Genomic DNA, 16396 nt, shown 5'->3' on the forward strand with positions numbered 1-16396 from the left:
GCATGATGACGTAGCTACCTACTTGAATATGTTGAAAACTGTAGCTAAAATACTTACTCACACCAGACTCTGGCAGCATATCACTCCCACACTTAAGTCTCTACATTGGATGCCCATGAAGCCACTTATTCAATACAAGACCTTGTTGCTGACTTTCAAGGCTCTAAACACCCTGGCTCCTTCACACACCTCTGAACTCCTCCATATTTACACTCTCCCCCGTAGGCTCCATTCAGCTGAAGCCGGTCCTCTACTCACTGTCCCCAGGACTAAATCACAAATCACCGTGCCTTCTCTGTCATTGCTCCAGTGTTGTGGAATGACCTTCCTCAAGAGACAACTTCTGTAACTCTCTTCAAGTCTGAACTTAAAACATACCTTTTTACCAAGGTCTACATCTAATTTCATACAGTCAATTTGTAAAAACCCGTATGCTTTTATTTTTTCTCATTTACTCTTACTGTACTTTTCCTGTCTTTTTCTTTATTCATGATGAACCGTGTTCTTGGGTTTGGAAAGCAGCTTTATAAAAAAAGCTAGTACAGTTCTATCTCAGGATCATTGCCAGCTGCCTTCCCAAAATAAATGAAAACCTGTGTGGAACAAAGTTGGAGACCAGCTGATTCCGATTGGTTTGGTACTAAGGATCTGTTGTTCTACCAAGCAAAAACTGAAGGGGGATCCAATTCAGAATATTTGACTCATTCTTACCAGTAAGTAAGATGTGGTCCAACTTTTATATAAGTTTACTACTGTGTCATATACTGTATATAGCTGAATGCTTGCGATAGTTAGAATTGAATAAATAACTGTATGTTTTCCAAGATACTCCAGATGCAACTAGCTATGTGATATTCTATACATTTCAATGCACCATGAAATGAGCGCAGCTGCAGTTAAAAGCTGTTTGAATTTGATCATGTGCCAAATCAAAATGGCTTTAATTTCTATTGATAAATGATATAGAGACATACTAGACACTTTAGATGTTTAAGAGAACAACTTTTTTTAAGACAGGCTTAGGCTACATTTATGTATAAGAAATACTATAAAACCTCATCCACTTTCATATTCCACATTTGGTAACACTTCTTTTGAGAGGGTTCTCTAATTTATGTCTGTGGGTCTTGACTATTCAGGATAGTTAAGTTTCTACAGTAATGATAATGATACTGATTTTACAAAAATTAAACTACTGCAGTCTGGACTGCAATTCAAGGGATCTTTCTTCTATATACCCTTACTTAACTTAATGAAGTACTACATTGTACCCACCGTACCCCTCTTCCTTAATATCCCATATAATTGATAACACAATATAATCTGATACATGGGTCTATTGTGTTGTATTTGAAATACAATTGTATATGCACAACTAAACTCTTCAAATAATTTTAGTACAGAGCTGGGGACTAATTTCAGCAGCCAAATTAATTGCAATTGTTATTAACCTAATGTATGGAGCTACAGTATGCACTTAACATGGGATCATCCCCAGTATGTTGCTATTAACCCACAGCGGTTACGTTTTCATACGTAATTACTTTGAGTGTGTTTGAACATTTGCTTTTCTCTTTGAAGCAGTATGTTACAATGTGTAAAAGTAAAATAAAATTCGATTTAATGTGCTTTAATTTAAGCTGTTAGGTCACAAAGGTACCCTTTCCTTTGGAAAAGGTGTGTAGACTTTATATAGGCATGTAGATAAGGATATCACTACTAGAGAAAGCAAATGACAGTAGGTAACTAAACATGAAATGAAGGCATGCAAAGTTACCTTAATGAACTTGTTTTTGAAGCAAAACATAGGCAACATAATAAAATACTTTGTTTTACTATGCTAATTATGGTAAAAAGAGTGCAAGTTATTAAACATAGGATTTTAAAGCACAACAAGTTGTTAATTTTGCTGAAGTATAAATAAATGTTTTTGACAAACACTTTTATGAATGTTATTACAATATTTTTAATATGTATCAATACAGCTTAAAATTATGTTTTTTTAAAATTGTTGCATTTAAATGTAAATGACAATTAGCTGCAGAAAATGTTAGCCAAATAAAGCCATTTAGCTGACAATACTTATTCTTGTATTAAACTATTCTCACGGCAATGTAGCACAATCTATTCCAGCATTAATGACAAGGTTGATAAAACCTTGTGCCATTTTATTGCATGGGGATGTTTCCTAAACTTACATTCATTCTTTAAGTGAAGGTTTCTTGAGGTTTTTAGCCTCCCAAACATGGTGCAAAATGACAGGTTAGACTTTGTTGAACATCTTGCCAACTCATGTTAACCAGATGCTTAAGAAACTCCTTACTGAATGCAAACAAAGCAGCTGTGAAACATCATCTAACACTTGCCAAAGAAAACTGCTGTGGGTGCCCCTTATGTAATATAATGCTTACACAGTAGGTAGGACCTGAAATCTCTGTTGTCTATTTGGGTGAAAATGGCACTCCCTGGAACCTACTGTGATTTGAGTTGGTTTGAAGATTAAAAACACAGAAATTTGATCATTCTGAAACAAGTCTGGATCCTCAAGGTCAGTACTGATGAGTAATTGCTGATTGTTTATTGATTATTTGTAATATGTGATTTGTAAGCATGACAGCTGATGCTGATTGCTCACTCCTGAACCTGTTTATTTCACATTTCTTATTAGAAACAACCACATCTCATTGTACTCATGACTATTTTTGGCCATATTATATAAAAATACCAAAGCTATACACAGAAAGCAAAAAATGCAGTATTTAAAACTAAAATGTTTCTAAGAAGTATCTAAAACTCAGGAAGTATTGCATGTATCTCACTTTAAAAAGATACAAGATTCTAAATTCAGATACAAGATACTCACTACCTAATTTTCAGAATTAGAACTCACTTATTTGAGTATGTCCAGATGCTGATATAACTTGAATAGATTAATGATGACTCTAATCACTCTGGGAAGTTATTACTGCAATGTAAGATGAGCTAATTTTCACTGAAAAATATTATTAAGATCTAAGGCATTTTAAAGTTGTTGTCAAAGTTTTAATAGACAACTATTAAAATACTGTATATTCCAGCTATGAAGTTATACCCTCACGTTAAGCCATGATAACTCCTTGTTTAAAAAAAACAAAGATTATAATAATGATTTCCTAACAGACTTGTTTTTCACTTGGCAGAATCCACTTGGAAAATGGGAAAATGTCATACTGGCTTTTAGCCTGAAGTACTACACTAGCAAAAATAGACTAGCAAGTAGCTCAGAGTTTGATTTAAACTTTGAAAGCACAGCTAGTATCAGGCTTTTAAACCCTGATGCGTGATTGGTATTAAAAAGTCTTCTAAGTGTACAACCACTAACAGCAGTGATTTTTTATAAGTTATTGCAGTTTTTTCATCTTGATCTTCAGTTTCATAAGGTGACATGTTAGCCTTGGCAGAACCTATGTACCTTCATTTTCTCCAGCTCCTGGAGGCGCTCCTGTAGCTGCTCTTGCAGGGCCTCCTTCTCACTGCTGAGCTGAGAGTTGCGCTCCTTGTGTGTGTGGAGCAGCTCCTTGCACCTCTGCAGCAAATTCTCCTGCCGCTTTACTCGCTGCTGGAGAGCTTCCAGTGTCATTGCTGCATCTCCACTTCCCCCTAGTGGTGGGAGAGCCAAAGTCTTAACTACATCAGAAGAAACTTCAACTTGTACTGAAATGCAGAACATCAGCCAGGCTATAGACTTCTGAGGCATTTAATAATTAAAATAGAAATTGCATGCTGAACATTGACATTTTTTTCTTAGGAGAGGATTGTATGCAACTTTCAGAGGTTTTGCTTTAAATCATAAAAATGTCACTGATATTTGGAAGCTTAACACCATAGAATGTCCTGCATATTTATCATTCCTTTTTTTCCGTTCTTTTAGAAACATCACATTAATTTGACACGAGGCTGATATGTTTTTCTTGCTCATTTAAAAAAAACCCTGCAACACTGCTAAAGGAGAAACAATGAAAAAATAGAATCAAATATCTTATAAAATTAAAAACAAGGCTGTTGTGATCTATTGCATCTGATCACCAGCTATTGGACCCTGACTACAAAAAGGAATTATAGCCCTTATCACTCCACACACTGATCTAGCATTCTTCTAAAGCAATGATTACACCCCTTTTCAAATATACATTGAGCATGTTAGAAGGCCTACCTTCAGAAAGGCTGGAGGTATCTGTGATCCCTTGTGTGGTGTTCTCTGGGGAAGACTCGGTGTCTCCTGCCTCTGCAGACTGGGGTAATGTCTCACTGTGATCTGAAGCCACCTGGGCAGTCTGCAAACGCTTCTTCATTAGTGCCACCTGTGCAGACAGACAGTACAAACATCAGCATGCAGACATGCACTGCACAAGGTGAAGACTTCAGCCCAGTCTATATTTGTCAATGGAGAGAGAAAACTTTAATACCATGTCATTGTGTCATGTATTCCTTCAAGAATTCCCTATCTCTAATGGTGGAATTATGATTCTGAGATACTAAAGCATTCAACAGATCTATTTACCTCATCCAATAACAAACTACCTATTTGTACAATTACCTACAAAAAAAGTCTATTTTTATGTTTGTATATTGTATGGTCTGTGGAAATTCACTTAAAGTTTAAAAGCTGGGTTCTTTTATTTTTTATGACAAATTAAGAGGACACTTCACAAATAAATGAAGAGCAATGCTAGCCCACACCCTATCCTCTCTACCCATCATCCCCCCACCACTTCTACTGCAGAGATCTCCACCTGAGTCTGCAGGACAGTGATGAGCTGGTCCTTCTCCTCCAGAGCAGCATCAAACTCCTCCTGCAAGTGCTTCTTTGCCTGCTGGTCCATCTGTAGCTCCTGGCCATCACAAACAGAAAGCATTTACAATACCAGTGTGCCAGCTCTCTTCACCTAACAGCCAGAAATTCAACTTTTTAAAAATGCCATTCTACTATATCTTGATCTCATCAGAGCAGAAAGGGAGGAGTTGCAACCTCAATTGTTAAAAGCATGAGAACAGCTGAAGATGCATGTCTCACGACCTTCCTTCATAAAATAAATTTAAACTTCTTTCATTTTTCTTTTTAACCTTCCAAACAGAGATGCTAATGATTTATTTTTTAACTGTTCCGGGGAAGAGCACTACATTTTATGTTTTAATTTACTTCAAGGTTCCTGGGGCATTACATAATTCCAAATGAAGTATTTCGAGGCTATATTCCTGCTAAAGTCTTATCTGTCCCCAGGCACACATACCTATTGCTTTTTAAGACACAGAAACACTTCTGCTTAAGTGTTTTTGTAGATGAGCTCAAAATATTTGTGTCAATTACTATTTTTGTTTATTCCTCACAAATGTACTGTTCTTCAGGTTACAGTGAAAACTGAAAACTATATGCACCAGAATAGTTGAGAAATTACATGTGACATGCCTGAGCTTATCTCTTCCACACCTGCAGCCTTCTGCGCCAATGGCCATTGCCTGCTCAAGCTACAATGATATTCACTAGAATAAGTCTATAAAGCACTCAAAAACAAAAATTTAGGCCTGACCTAATCTATAAATTCTTATTGACCTATTAATTTAATTGCTGATCACAGAAGGCTTGCAATCTGGTAGTACAAACATGTCTCCCTACTCCCTTTTTAACCCACTGCTCCAATGGTAAGCCTATGTTGCAGAGTCCTTAATATAACTACTTTCAAAATCTTATGTCGACTTTTTCTGTAAAAAAGCAATGTTAAATGTGTCTTGCACAGCCCTACTGTAGTGAGCAGAATGCATTTTTTCAGCTGGTTTGTTTTTTGCACAAAGATGTTGGCTTATTACCATCATCTGTAAAGACTAGTAAAAGTCGGGATGAAGACAGACAACTTGCCTCTCTCAGCTCCCCAATCCTTCGCAGTGCCTTGTCTTGGCTTTGACTCAAAATTGCCTGAAAAGAATCCAATGAATAATTAAATTATACAGTTTTACTTTGTATTCAAGATAGCCATGCAATCTCTACTACTAAATATATTTGCACTTCACTTCAAAACATATATTTTTGGAGAGATCAAAACATTGTATTTTGTTTTTGTACAACACCAGCTGCAACATTAAATAAACCAGGTAATAAGCCACCACCAAAACGTGGTAGTTTTATGACAAAATGCAAGTTATGGCTTAAATATGCAGATTAAAACAGTGGAACAAATAGTTTTAGCATGGTATCTCCATGGAGATATTTTTGTTGTCTGCAATAAATGACACCACAATGGGAAAACAGACACACAATGGTAAATCTCAAGCTAAGGGCAAGTCATAAAGTCTATTAGTCTAAATATCCATAAAAAACAACTGAGGCAAATGCAATTTCTTATTCCCTTGGTTAGAACTGGATTATATGACAGGTGCTTGGCAGGATCAGTGGCTTCTGAAGTATTTGCCGTTTTGAGCAAAGCTCTGGCTTTCTGGGTTGGAAAGAAAACACGTAATGGGTTTTACCATTCTTTTTCTCAGATTTTCCATTTCACATAAATTGTCTTATCTAACACTTGCCTGAAGAGCTCTGATCAAGTTGCAGTCCATAACAGATAGGTATTTTAAATCAAAACTCTATTTTTCATTCATGTGAATCCTAATAAACATTATGCTTAGTGTTAGGGAAACAAATTGTAGCAGATATGACACTGCTTTCCCCCCGGATTACAGATTCTCCATTACAATCTAATGAAAAAGATTTTGCTGTTCACTGAACTAGCCTGTCCGCAGGGCCACATTCCAGAGTCTCTATTCTCTATTGAGAAAGTCTCACCAGACAAGCTTAAAGAAAACTGAAAGAACTGGGTGCCTTTCTACTAAAAGCTAATTTCTTCCACTTAGCCACAATCTCATAAAGAATAACCAGTACTATATGTATTTAAGAATGTAGTTAAAAAAGATTTAGCTGTGATTTGTTAGATATGCCTGAATTATCATTTCAAGGAAACTACAGGTGTTACATAAATAATGTCATTTTATCATCAGTTTTAGAGAACATTATTGCACAACTTTGGCTGACATTGCTTACGTTAAAAATATTGAAGGCTTCTACTGTAATTTTTCTTAATGCTATTCCTCAGAATTACATGCCTTCATGAACCCATTTCATGCACTACTGAGGAGCAACCGCCACCTCAGTGACATGCAGCAGCCATAATGTGCCAGAAACACACCTACAGATCAGGAAAAGAAGTAAGAACCTGCTTCATCATTCAGGGGGAACTGCAGGGAAAAAGAGTGTTCAAGCCCAGCGAGGAGTTTAGCCACAATATTGGTAACAAATTACACTCAAATTGCAAACAACAAAGCACATTCTTCTATAAAACAATTACTTTGGGCTGGCGTGCCTGCAGGTTTTAATTACAAATTAGTCCTTAACAAGCTAAACCAGCTGGATACTGATGTAAATTAACTACTTTAACCAGCTTCTTCCAGTTCTTCAGGTACTGCGACTTTAAAAAAATCTAGAAAACATACAAACACACCAGACCAACAGCACCAGGAATGGACACCCCTGACCATGGTAACATGAGAGTATATCAAATGTGATATTGAAAGATTTCCAAATCAAAATCGGTTAATCATGTAGCAATGATGAAAGGAAATTACCTGGACTTTCTCTTTATCTCTCTGTACCGCTCGATAGGCAGTGACAAGCTGAAAGTAAGAAACAGGAGGTCAGAAGGCATTGAAACACTAAAGCTACCGTTTTCTTTCTTTTCAGATGACCATAGAGTTCTGACAGAGTCAACATAGGATGAATGTAAAAAATCAGGGCTTATTTCTCGATACTGGGATGTATATATAAACACATATTTTATTCAGTATACTGTATGCACACCTGATCAAGTTGAAGCCAGCAGACTAGCTTTTCACTTCAAAAGTGTTTAGGTGATTGGCTAGCAAGTGTTCTCGAAAAGTAAACATCAGACCGAAATTATTTTTCACCACCTACCTGTTGAAACCTAACAGAAGTGGTCCATTGCTTGTGCAAACAGGCTGGTGAAATCTGAATTAAGGTGTGAATATTGTCCCCCAGCTAGTAACCTACATGGACTCAATATGTGGACTAAAGGTCAATTAGTTAGAACCAGACTAATAATTTCACCAAAAGCTGTTTTCAATTACTTTGTTTAAATACCCAGCACTGGTAAACTAATTCCAACACATTGATTAATTTATATTTTTAGATTTTTGAGAAAACTGTCCCTAGGTGGAATGTGTGCATGTTTGTGTCTGTGTGGGCCCTGTGATGGACTGGCATCCCATCCAGGCTGTTTCTTTCCCTGTCGCACATTTGCCCCAGGTTACACCTGTCTTCCGTATCCTGTATCGGCTAAAGCAGTTAGAATATGGAGGGATGGCACACAAATTCTGTTATTTATCGAAAATGGATATCGTCAATGTTGTGGTTCAAGAGCTTAAACCAATGCAGAAATGTAAAAACTCAATTAACTCCTGCGCCTGTACTGCTTGATGAAGGAAAGACAGTCCTCAGTGCCCCACCTCGGAGTACTTTCCCCTGTAGTTGCCCAGACTCCTCTCCATTCTGTGCAACCGATGGAGGAGCTGCTCCTTGGTCAGTGTGTCGACACTGCCCGCGGAGTCCTCTGCCTCGCTCTCTATGTCCGAAGGGGGGTCAAAGGAGGGCGTCCCGGGGGTGTCCGCCTCCCCCAGGCGGTTGAGAGAGTCCCGTGAAGTGCTGCGCACCAGGTTCTCCCGTGAGGATGAGCGGAACAGGCCATCCTTGGATGGGGAGCGGAACAGAGACTCCATTGAGGGCACGCGGAGCTGGAGCTTCCTTGCGAATGACTGGGGCTCGAGCTTCTAGAGCGGTGAGAGAATCACAGGAGTCAGCCGAGGACCACAAGCACACGTTTTGTAATTATCAGTTGCCAGTCAACCAGACTCAGCATTTCTATTTTCCTCCCTATCTATACTTAAGGGATTATTTGTTACTATTTCAGTTCAATAAGTTTGATCTTAACAGTCAAGAATCACTTATTATGCACTGAAATGCAAATTCTTTTAAAGACCTCAGTTGCATATAAATGAAAAGTGTAAAAGGATAATCAATGTCGTATCTCCTCTAATACATTGATTGTAAAACGCTAAAATGAGACAACAAAAAAAATAGTAAGAAGATTACTCTTCTGGAATTGTGCAACTGCCCTCACCTTGGGCAAACAGACCAGATCCACCCTTGAGTGGTGGATACAAAAGACAATGGGCTGAGATACTAACCTGAGTTGAGTCCGTCTCATCTCCGTTAACACTGCCAGTTTTTGGAGTTTCTGTGACAGGCTTAGATACATTCTAAGGGAGAACAAAGAACAGTATGAATAATAACTGAACAGTAACAAAAAGGGCAGCCTAGCAGTGTCACAACAACATCCGCAGCCCACTTCCCAATTCTCCATGTTAACAATTACACGTTGAAGCAAATTAGTATTGCTTGAGCACCCCTGAAGCGATATCAGGTGACCTCATGCAACTCAGAACCAAAGGGGTTAAAACTAAAGAACATTTCTACTCTACACAGCCATGAGAGGCAAAAAAAATTAGTAGAGCAGTAACTGAAGACAGAGCAATTGGCATTACTTCATTCTACTACAAAAAAGCTGGCAAAGTTATTAATATTAAAAGGCCTGCGTAGGATAATGTCTTTTTTTATTTAGATGAATGCTACTTTAATGCTCCTGAAACATTCTGCACCTCATACTTGTTACCACTACCTTAAAGTATTTTATTGTCTTGCATGTTTATTGTAGAAATTCAAATCTTCACTAATTCCACTTTTTCTTGTTGGTATGACTTTCTTTAGAGGGTCTAATGAATCACTGCAATATACATTCATGTTTTTATTAGATTCTTACAAAGGAACGATTCCCTAAAATGTCCCAGATCAAAAGTTCTGTAAATATTGGTATATTATTAGCTATTTAATGCATATTTTGACAATATTATAAGAGTAACTGAATCTGAGGTTAATAGCATTTCTTAGACTGTATTTTAAACAAGAAAATACATTAAATGTTTTAAAACATGTCTTCTACAATTAGATAATTCTGAATGAATTGCTGCAGTGAATTAATATCATGAGTGAAGCACAGAGAATGAATTAATTGGGGCTAGCATCTGGCAAAAATAATTTCTACCTCATCAAATATAAAGGAACGCATACCACTTCCATAATGTACCAGCTATTTTTTTTATTTTTCTGACAATGGATAAAGAGAATGGATGGAAACAGGTGAAGTGAACATACAAGGTACAGTATTTAAGGTACGAAATTACTATTAATTAAATTAACTTTCTAATTGATGTACAAACAGAAAAGCAACAGACCAGTTCTATAGTTAGGAAATCACAGGTTTGAATCCAGGCTGAGACCCACACAGCTTGCTATTGGGAATATCATAGGCTCAGAAGTGCTGGAGAGCCATGTTATAGAAAACGCCCAGGACCTGCAGGAATGGACTGGGTCAGAGAGTAATATCCATCTTCATTTTGGCACTCAGATCTGAAAATATACTGTATAAGGACTCTGGCATGTTGTTTCCAGGGCAGATGGATTCTAAATATGCAGCTGCGAAAAACATCTAATGCAGCAACAAAAATCTTGATCAGAAGTTAAAAAAGAACACATACTGTATTTTTGACAAGCACTAAAATTAAACAATTTTTTTTACTCAAGTCTTTATCAAACTCATGATTGTAATATATTTCATGTTTTGATGGGAAATCACTACTTAAACAGCTTGTGTGCCTTTAATAACCTTGTGAAGGCAGAAAGTGTAGACTGGATTCCTAAAATTCCACCGGTGAATGGCTCTGTTACAGGTTTGTCTTGCATGTCAGAAAGATCGGCACAGACTAATAGGTCACACCCTGAGATTGTACAATGAATTATCCAAGCTCAGGTTTGCTACAGCTAAATATTACCCAGGTACTAAGCGCAAAGACTGCAAATGTTCACAAAAACATGTCAAAAGAACTTAAATTCCCTTCATACTAGTCTCAAAGTTTAATTTTCATGGCATGAAATTGATTAGGTAAAACAATTCCGCAGGTCTTCAATGAGAAAATGAAGGGCACTGCATTCACCATTCTTGATTTTGAAATAAAAACCTAAATGTTGAGAAGTTCTTACTGTTATAGAGTATATCAAGATGTCTTTTGTAAGGTGGACTTCAAGATTGGGTGTGATAAACACATTGTAACGAAACTTTATTATAATAAAGTGCATAGTTCGCAAATCTTGCCAATATGAAGTAACAGAAAAGAGCAAAAGCTAACATTTTGTACTGTTTCACTCAATTTAAGGCTTTGATCTGGCAAAAATACCTGTAGGTAGGTTTTGAGCGCTTCCAAAATATTACTTTGTAGTAATTAATGTGTTATAGGTCCTGCAGATATTTTCTCTCCAGAGATCTACATTCCTACTTGACATTTACAATTGATCTATGATGCAAACCCAGAGCTTTGTGGAGAAAATTAAAAAAGAGGCCAATCTCTGTCCAAAGTGCTCAGCTCTGCTCTCTGACTGTGAAGGGGGAGTGTCACAAAAAACACAATTCCAGCACAAGGGACATCAGAGGGAGAACCCTAGAAAATGTTTTTTTGAAGGATCGCGGGGTGGCGAGGTTACTAAGAGCACAGGGAGACATTCATTCCTTTAGCTATGCCACACAGTAAAGGAATAGCAAAATATAAACCAGCAAACTGCAAAAAGCACACAAGCACTAAGGTACTTTCGTTTTTCTTTTATTTACATACTGGTCCATCAGGTTTAGTGCAGGGTTAGACAGGTGAGATGCCTTGGAGTAAGAGAGATAGAGAAAGGAGCAGGTTGCAAGCAGTGAGTTTTTTAAAATTTAGCTACAAGGGCTCTCCTACCCCACCATAAGGCATCGCTGGAGAGGGTGGGGCAAGGTTGGGGGGTGGGGACTCACCACACTGGCAATCTGAGTCGCTTTAGGTCGTTTGGTATGGTCCAGAGCAAAGATAGTATATTCAGACAGAAAAGCAGGCTCTGCTATCATCCCGGCTAGCAGCTGCCTCAGTCAGTGCAATTAGCAGGGTGGGAAGAGGGAAACAAAGAGCAATGAGAAAACCAAAAAAACACGAAATTGTACAGAAGAAGGTATTCAACTCCAAAACTAACCACTGATGAGATGCTCAAGGCTTTCATGGAAAAAAGAAAAATAAACAAAACAGTGATTCCCAGAAAAAGTACCTAGATTTACTTGTTTGTCCTCACCAATTGAATGCCTCTTCTATTTCTTAGTTCTCAAGTTATAAAATAGATCAGAAAAACCTAGATGTTCTGAAGATGGAAAGAAGCAGGAAAACATGTTTAAGAACTACAAAAAACCTGCAAAATCAATCTCAGTGTACAAACAAAAACATTAAGGCTTATCCTTTTCATTAGTATAGAATGCCTGTTGTTTCAGTGTAACTTTGTAAGTACTTTTCTGCTGACAATACAATGCATCTTCTCCCATTCTGAGAACAGCTATCTGAGTCTCATCACAAGTCAACAGTAATAACTGCAGGAGGCCACTGACCGTATCAGCTGATGAAGGACTGAAGTGACTGAAGATTTTTAAATCCCTTTGACCAAATGAAAAGGCAGCTGTAGTGTTCTGTGCTGCAGTTCAATTATCTTCTGATCTGAGCTACAGAAACTTACAGATGCAGCCATTCAAAATGTATGGTACAACCCCGTACTGCGCAAAATTATCCACAGTTCGCCCTGTTGTACCTCAGTATGTGATTGGCTGGCCAAAATGACCGACAGGGGCACTCGTGGTGCATTGGTTGTTAGTGAAACAGTTTAATCATTTAATCTCTTACTGTGCATGTTTTAATCCACTTAATATTGAATACTTATATGGAATTTTACAACTAAAGGGAAATTTTAGTAGCCGAGCATAAAAAGAAGAGGGGCATAACGCGTCTGAAGGTCATAAACGAAAATTAATTGAGGAAAATAAACATGTAAACTGTATATGGCTGTAGTTTAAATATAAAAATACACACCAGTATTCCACTTTCTTCCTAAACATTTAAGGATTCAAAGTCTTTCATTCAGTTACATACTGTGGTTATTTTGGAAAAGTTTTTACGTGTTCCTTCTGACTATATTAAGTTAATATATGCCATAAAAAGTTATAATGTTTTAACATTTTCTATGAATATTTGTGCTCGTTATCGCAGTAAAAAATGCATACTTTTTATAATTTGATTAATAGGGAATATAATATGGAATCACGTTTCTAAAGAAAATAATAATGATATAATTATATGCATATACTGTAGCTCAGCTTATCACAGTAGTAGACTTTCTTTGTAAATGTCTGCATCAGTTGAACTCATTCACCTGTGATTACGTGTGTGGTGCAATGGCTTAGGCATGTGACTTGCATGCTGGAGGTCGGGGTTCGAACCCAGCTGTCACCATGAGATTTCATTTAACAAATAAACAGTTCTTTGAAAAACTGAAATAGCAAATATTATGGACAGTATATTGACATTTTTTATGTTTCCAAATATCACAACATGTTCGAAGCTAAGTGATTTATTAATAATAACAAATAATTTCAAACTGCTACTGTACTGCCACTACAGTACAGCTTGTGGGAAATACATTTATTTGCCCTGCATCAAAGTTTAACTCGCTCAGAGCGCCCTACATTACAAACTCCAAGCGTTTCATTTTATCTTATTGCTACAATATCGACAGCAATGCAGTTAAAAGGAACAGGTCAAAATGTTTCCAAAATAACTACAAGTGAATGAGTTGAGGGATTTGATGATAATAGAGAAATCATAACAATGACCCGTGTTGCTAATCATGCATTCTCAACTGTACTGTAATCCACTTTCTTTGTAAACATGTTTTATTTTTAATTTGACTCATACACACATGATGAATTGTGAGAGAGTGATTGATGGAGACAAGATGGAGGGTCTTGTCAAAACTACAATCCCCAGAATGCAGTGGGAAATAATGTCAGTCACCCTCAGTCATCTGACCAGCTGACGCATTGCATCAGAGAGACTGACTGAAGGATTAGCCCATTAAGAGCGATTCTTTTTTAAAACAACCTGATGGGAAGGAAAAGTGCCCACAGTCATTTTTTTCACTGACAGACAAAATAGAACAATGTAGAGTACATAACGTGGTTATGTATCGGGAATGTTTGCAACTGTTGCGATAACTGTATAGTATATGCTTTTGGGAACACATTCATTTTTGTGCAGGTAATTGCTCACTTCTGCTGCCGTAGAGTGTTTTGGAATCTACATGCTCTCCCTGCATAGTTATCGACAATGAAAATGTCTCTGGAATAGGCATACTGTATAAACGATAAAGCAGAGGCTATGGAGAAAATGGAAAGCAACTGGTTTGACGTGTACAGTAAATGTGACACCTGTGGTGCGTTGAGTGCATATCCTACAGTGTGAACGCATTTGCAAGGCTATTAAAAAAGTGTATGGAGGAGTGTCAGCTGTCAAGGAAAGCACCCCCCCTCCCTTTCCCTTTTTATACAATGTATAACCCTTCTTCCCTCCTTTGTTTAACTTAAAAGAATTTCGCAAAGAAATCCTTAATCACAATACCATCACTTAATATATCAAGATACATAAATTCACACCAGATCCAACAACAAGCTATAATAGTGGACTATTTTTATGTATTCACTATATAAGAAACAAACCGAAAGTAATACTCTGATCGCGCTTTGAACCACTGGTTGCAGTGCGTTGGCCATTACCACTACAAGGACAAAAGTTTTTAAAAAAGAAACGGATGTCAACATTTTTCCAACAATGTCCACCTGGGATATTTTAGCTGCTTAGTTACAAGATTCCAAATTCATATAACTATCAAGTGATGTTAAATCACTACAACATTTATCTTTTTACAATAACAGCAAGCAATGTTCTTACTATGTATTCTTAGAAAAAGATAAAACCATTATAGCTTTTTATGAAGTACACAATATAAGCTTAATAATGTTAGAACAAAGCATGTTAAAACCAGAACCCACTAAGTTACCAAGTTAAAGACTTTGATGCATAAAATATTTATGATGAAGGCAATGAAAGCAATCTTGCTTTTATAAAATATATTGACTTTTTAATGTTTAATGATTAACATGCTGTAAGACACAGTTTAAAATTACTAAAAGTCTAAAGAGTATACAACTTAAATTCTTAATTGGAAAAAGATTGTCCCTCTGCAGTGACCGGGATTCGAAACCGGGGGTTTTCTGGTGACAGCTCAAATGCTGTACATGAGATGTTAAGCTTTATTAGCTCCACCTGGTGGTTTTACAAGGTGCTCCCGGATACTTTTATCATAATTCAATTAAAATGCGGTATAACGCGACACGCCTACCGCGTTTTAACCAGGGTACTCCGTGCATTTTGAATGGCAGAACTGAAAGACCTGACACATCTAAAGACATGCCTTGCGGGGCATAAGCTCCAGTGTATCCGATCAAGTTCAGCTGCTGAAATATTCCATCTGCTGCTTCCTTTCGCAACAACAGTTAAACTTTACATCCAGATGTGCCAATTTCATGTAATTCAAAAGTACTGCCTGTTCAGGCCTCTCTTCCCAAAACTTTTCCAAAATTCTTAGGTCCTGGTATAAGAAAGACTGACTAGCTGTTTTTGTGTTTGCAATTGAATACACTGAAAAGGAAACATTTTGATGTCTTGTTGTTAATCAATAGAAGAAGAAATTAAAAAAGAATATTTGGATTTTATAAAGTTCACCCAGTTAAATAGACATAAGTGGCTGTTCCTTAGTGGGGAATCAGGCTAATGAGCCTCACAGTTTTTTTCAATGCATAAAAAACTACCTCTTGGAGGACTCCCTTCTCCATCAATTACAGTATTTTTATTCTCCATTCCTCTGTCCATCAGCATTCAAGTGATAAACCCAAAGGAATAAAGTCCAGGCAAAACAAATCAAGCACAAAATCTTGATGATACACTAGATGCAAATAGAAACCTCCTGGGTCCTTGAAATCAGATATATTACCACTGCTGAGATATTATAAGTTATACAAACAACAATCTTAACAATTAAACTGTAAAAATCAAAACTTTCAGAACCACCTCAACAATTTAAAATGTAGAGACAATTTCCATTCCCAGACAATGATCATTCCCAATTTCTGCATTACATGTCACCAAAATTTAAACAAACAAGGTTTCATCTGTCTTGAATGTAAACTTCAAAGACAGAACTTGGAACACGTTTATAAAGAAAAAGTAATTCAACACTTTCAGGCATCCAATACCAATCAAACATCCTAGTAAAACTAGCTGGAAAAGG

General features: G+C 37.1%; 1 protein-coding gene across 5 annotated transcripts in view; it reads right to left on the reverse strand.

The window, feature by feature from the left end:
* The window catches only part of golga4 (golgin A4), a 77499-nt gene that overhangs the window by 48851 nt on the left and 12252 nt on the right, over positions 1–16396 (reverse strand). For 4 of the 5 annotated variants that reach the window (XM_015357279.2, XM_015357277.2, XM_015357276.2 and 1 more), the window contains exons 3-10: positions 11994–12095; positions 9283–9354; positions 8545–8865; positions 7648–7695; positions 5894–5950; positions 4773–4871; positions 4193–4340; positions 3452–3639 (exon numbers count right to left, since the gene is read on the reverse strand). In XM_015357279.2, the coding sequence (XP_015212765.2) occupies positions 3452–3639; positions 4193–4340; positions 4773–4871; positions 5894–5950; positions 7648–7695; positions 8545–8865; positions 9283–9354; positions 11994–12095 (1035 nt within the window). The remainder of the gene's footprint in view (positions 1–3451; positions 3640–4192; positions 4341–4772; positions 4872–5893; positions 5951–7647; positions 7696–8544; positions 8866–9282; positions 9355–11993; positions 12096–16396) is intronic. The other variant, XM_015357278.2, reaches the window with a different exon arrangement.

Source organism: Lepisosteus oculatus, chromosome 10 (genome assembly GCF_040954835.1).
Source record: "Lepisosteus oculatus isolate fLepOcu1 chromosome 10, fLepOcu1.hap2, whole genome shotgun sequence".
Taxonomy (NCBI): domain Eukaryota; kingdom Metazoa; phylum Chordata; class Actinopteri; order Semionotiformes; family Lepisosteidae; genus Lepisosteus; species Lepisosteus oculatus.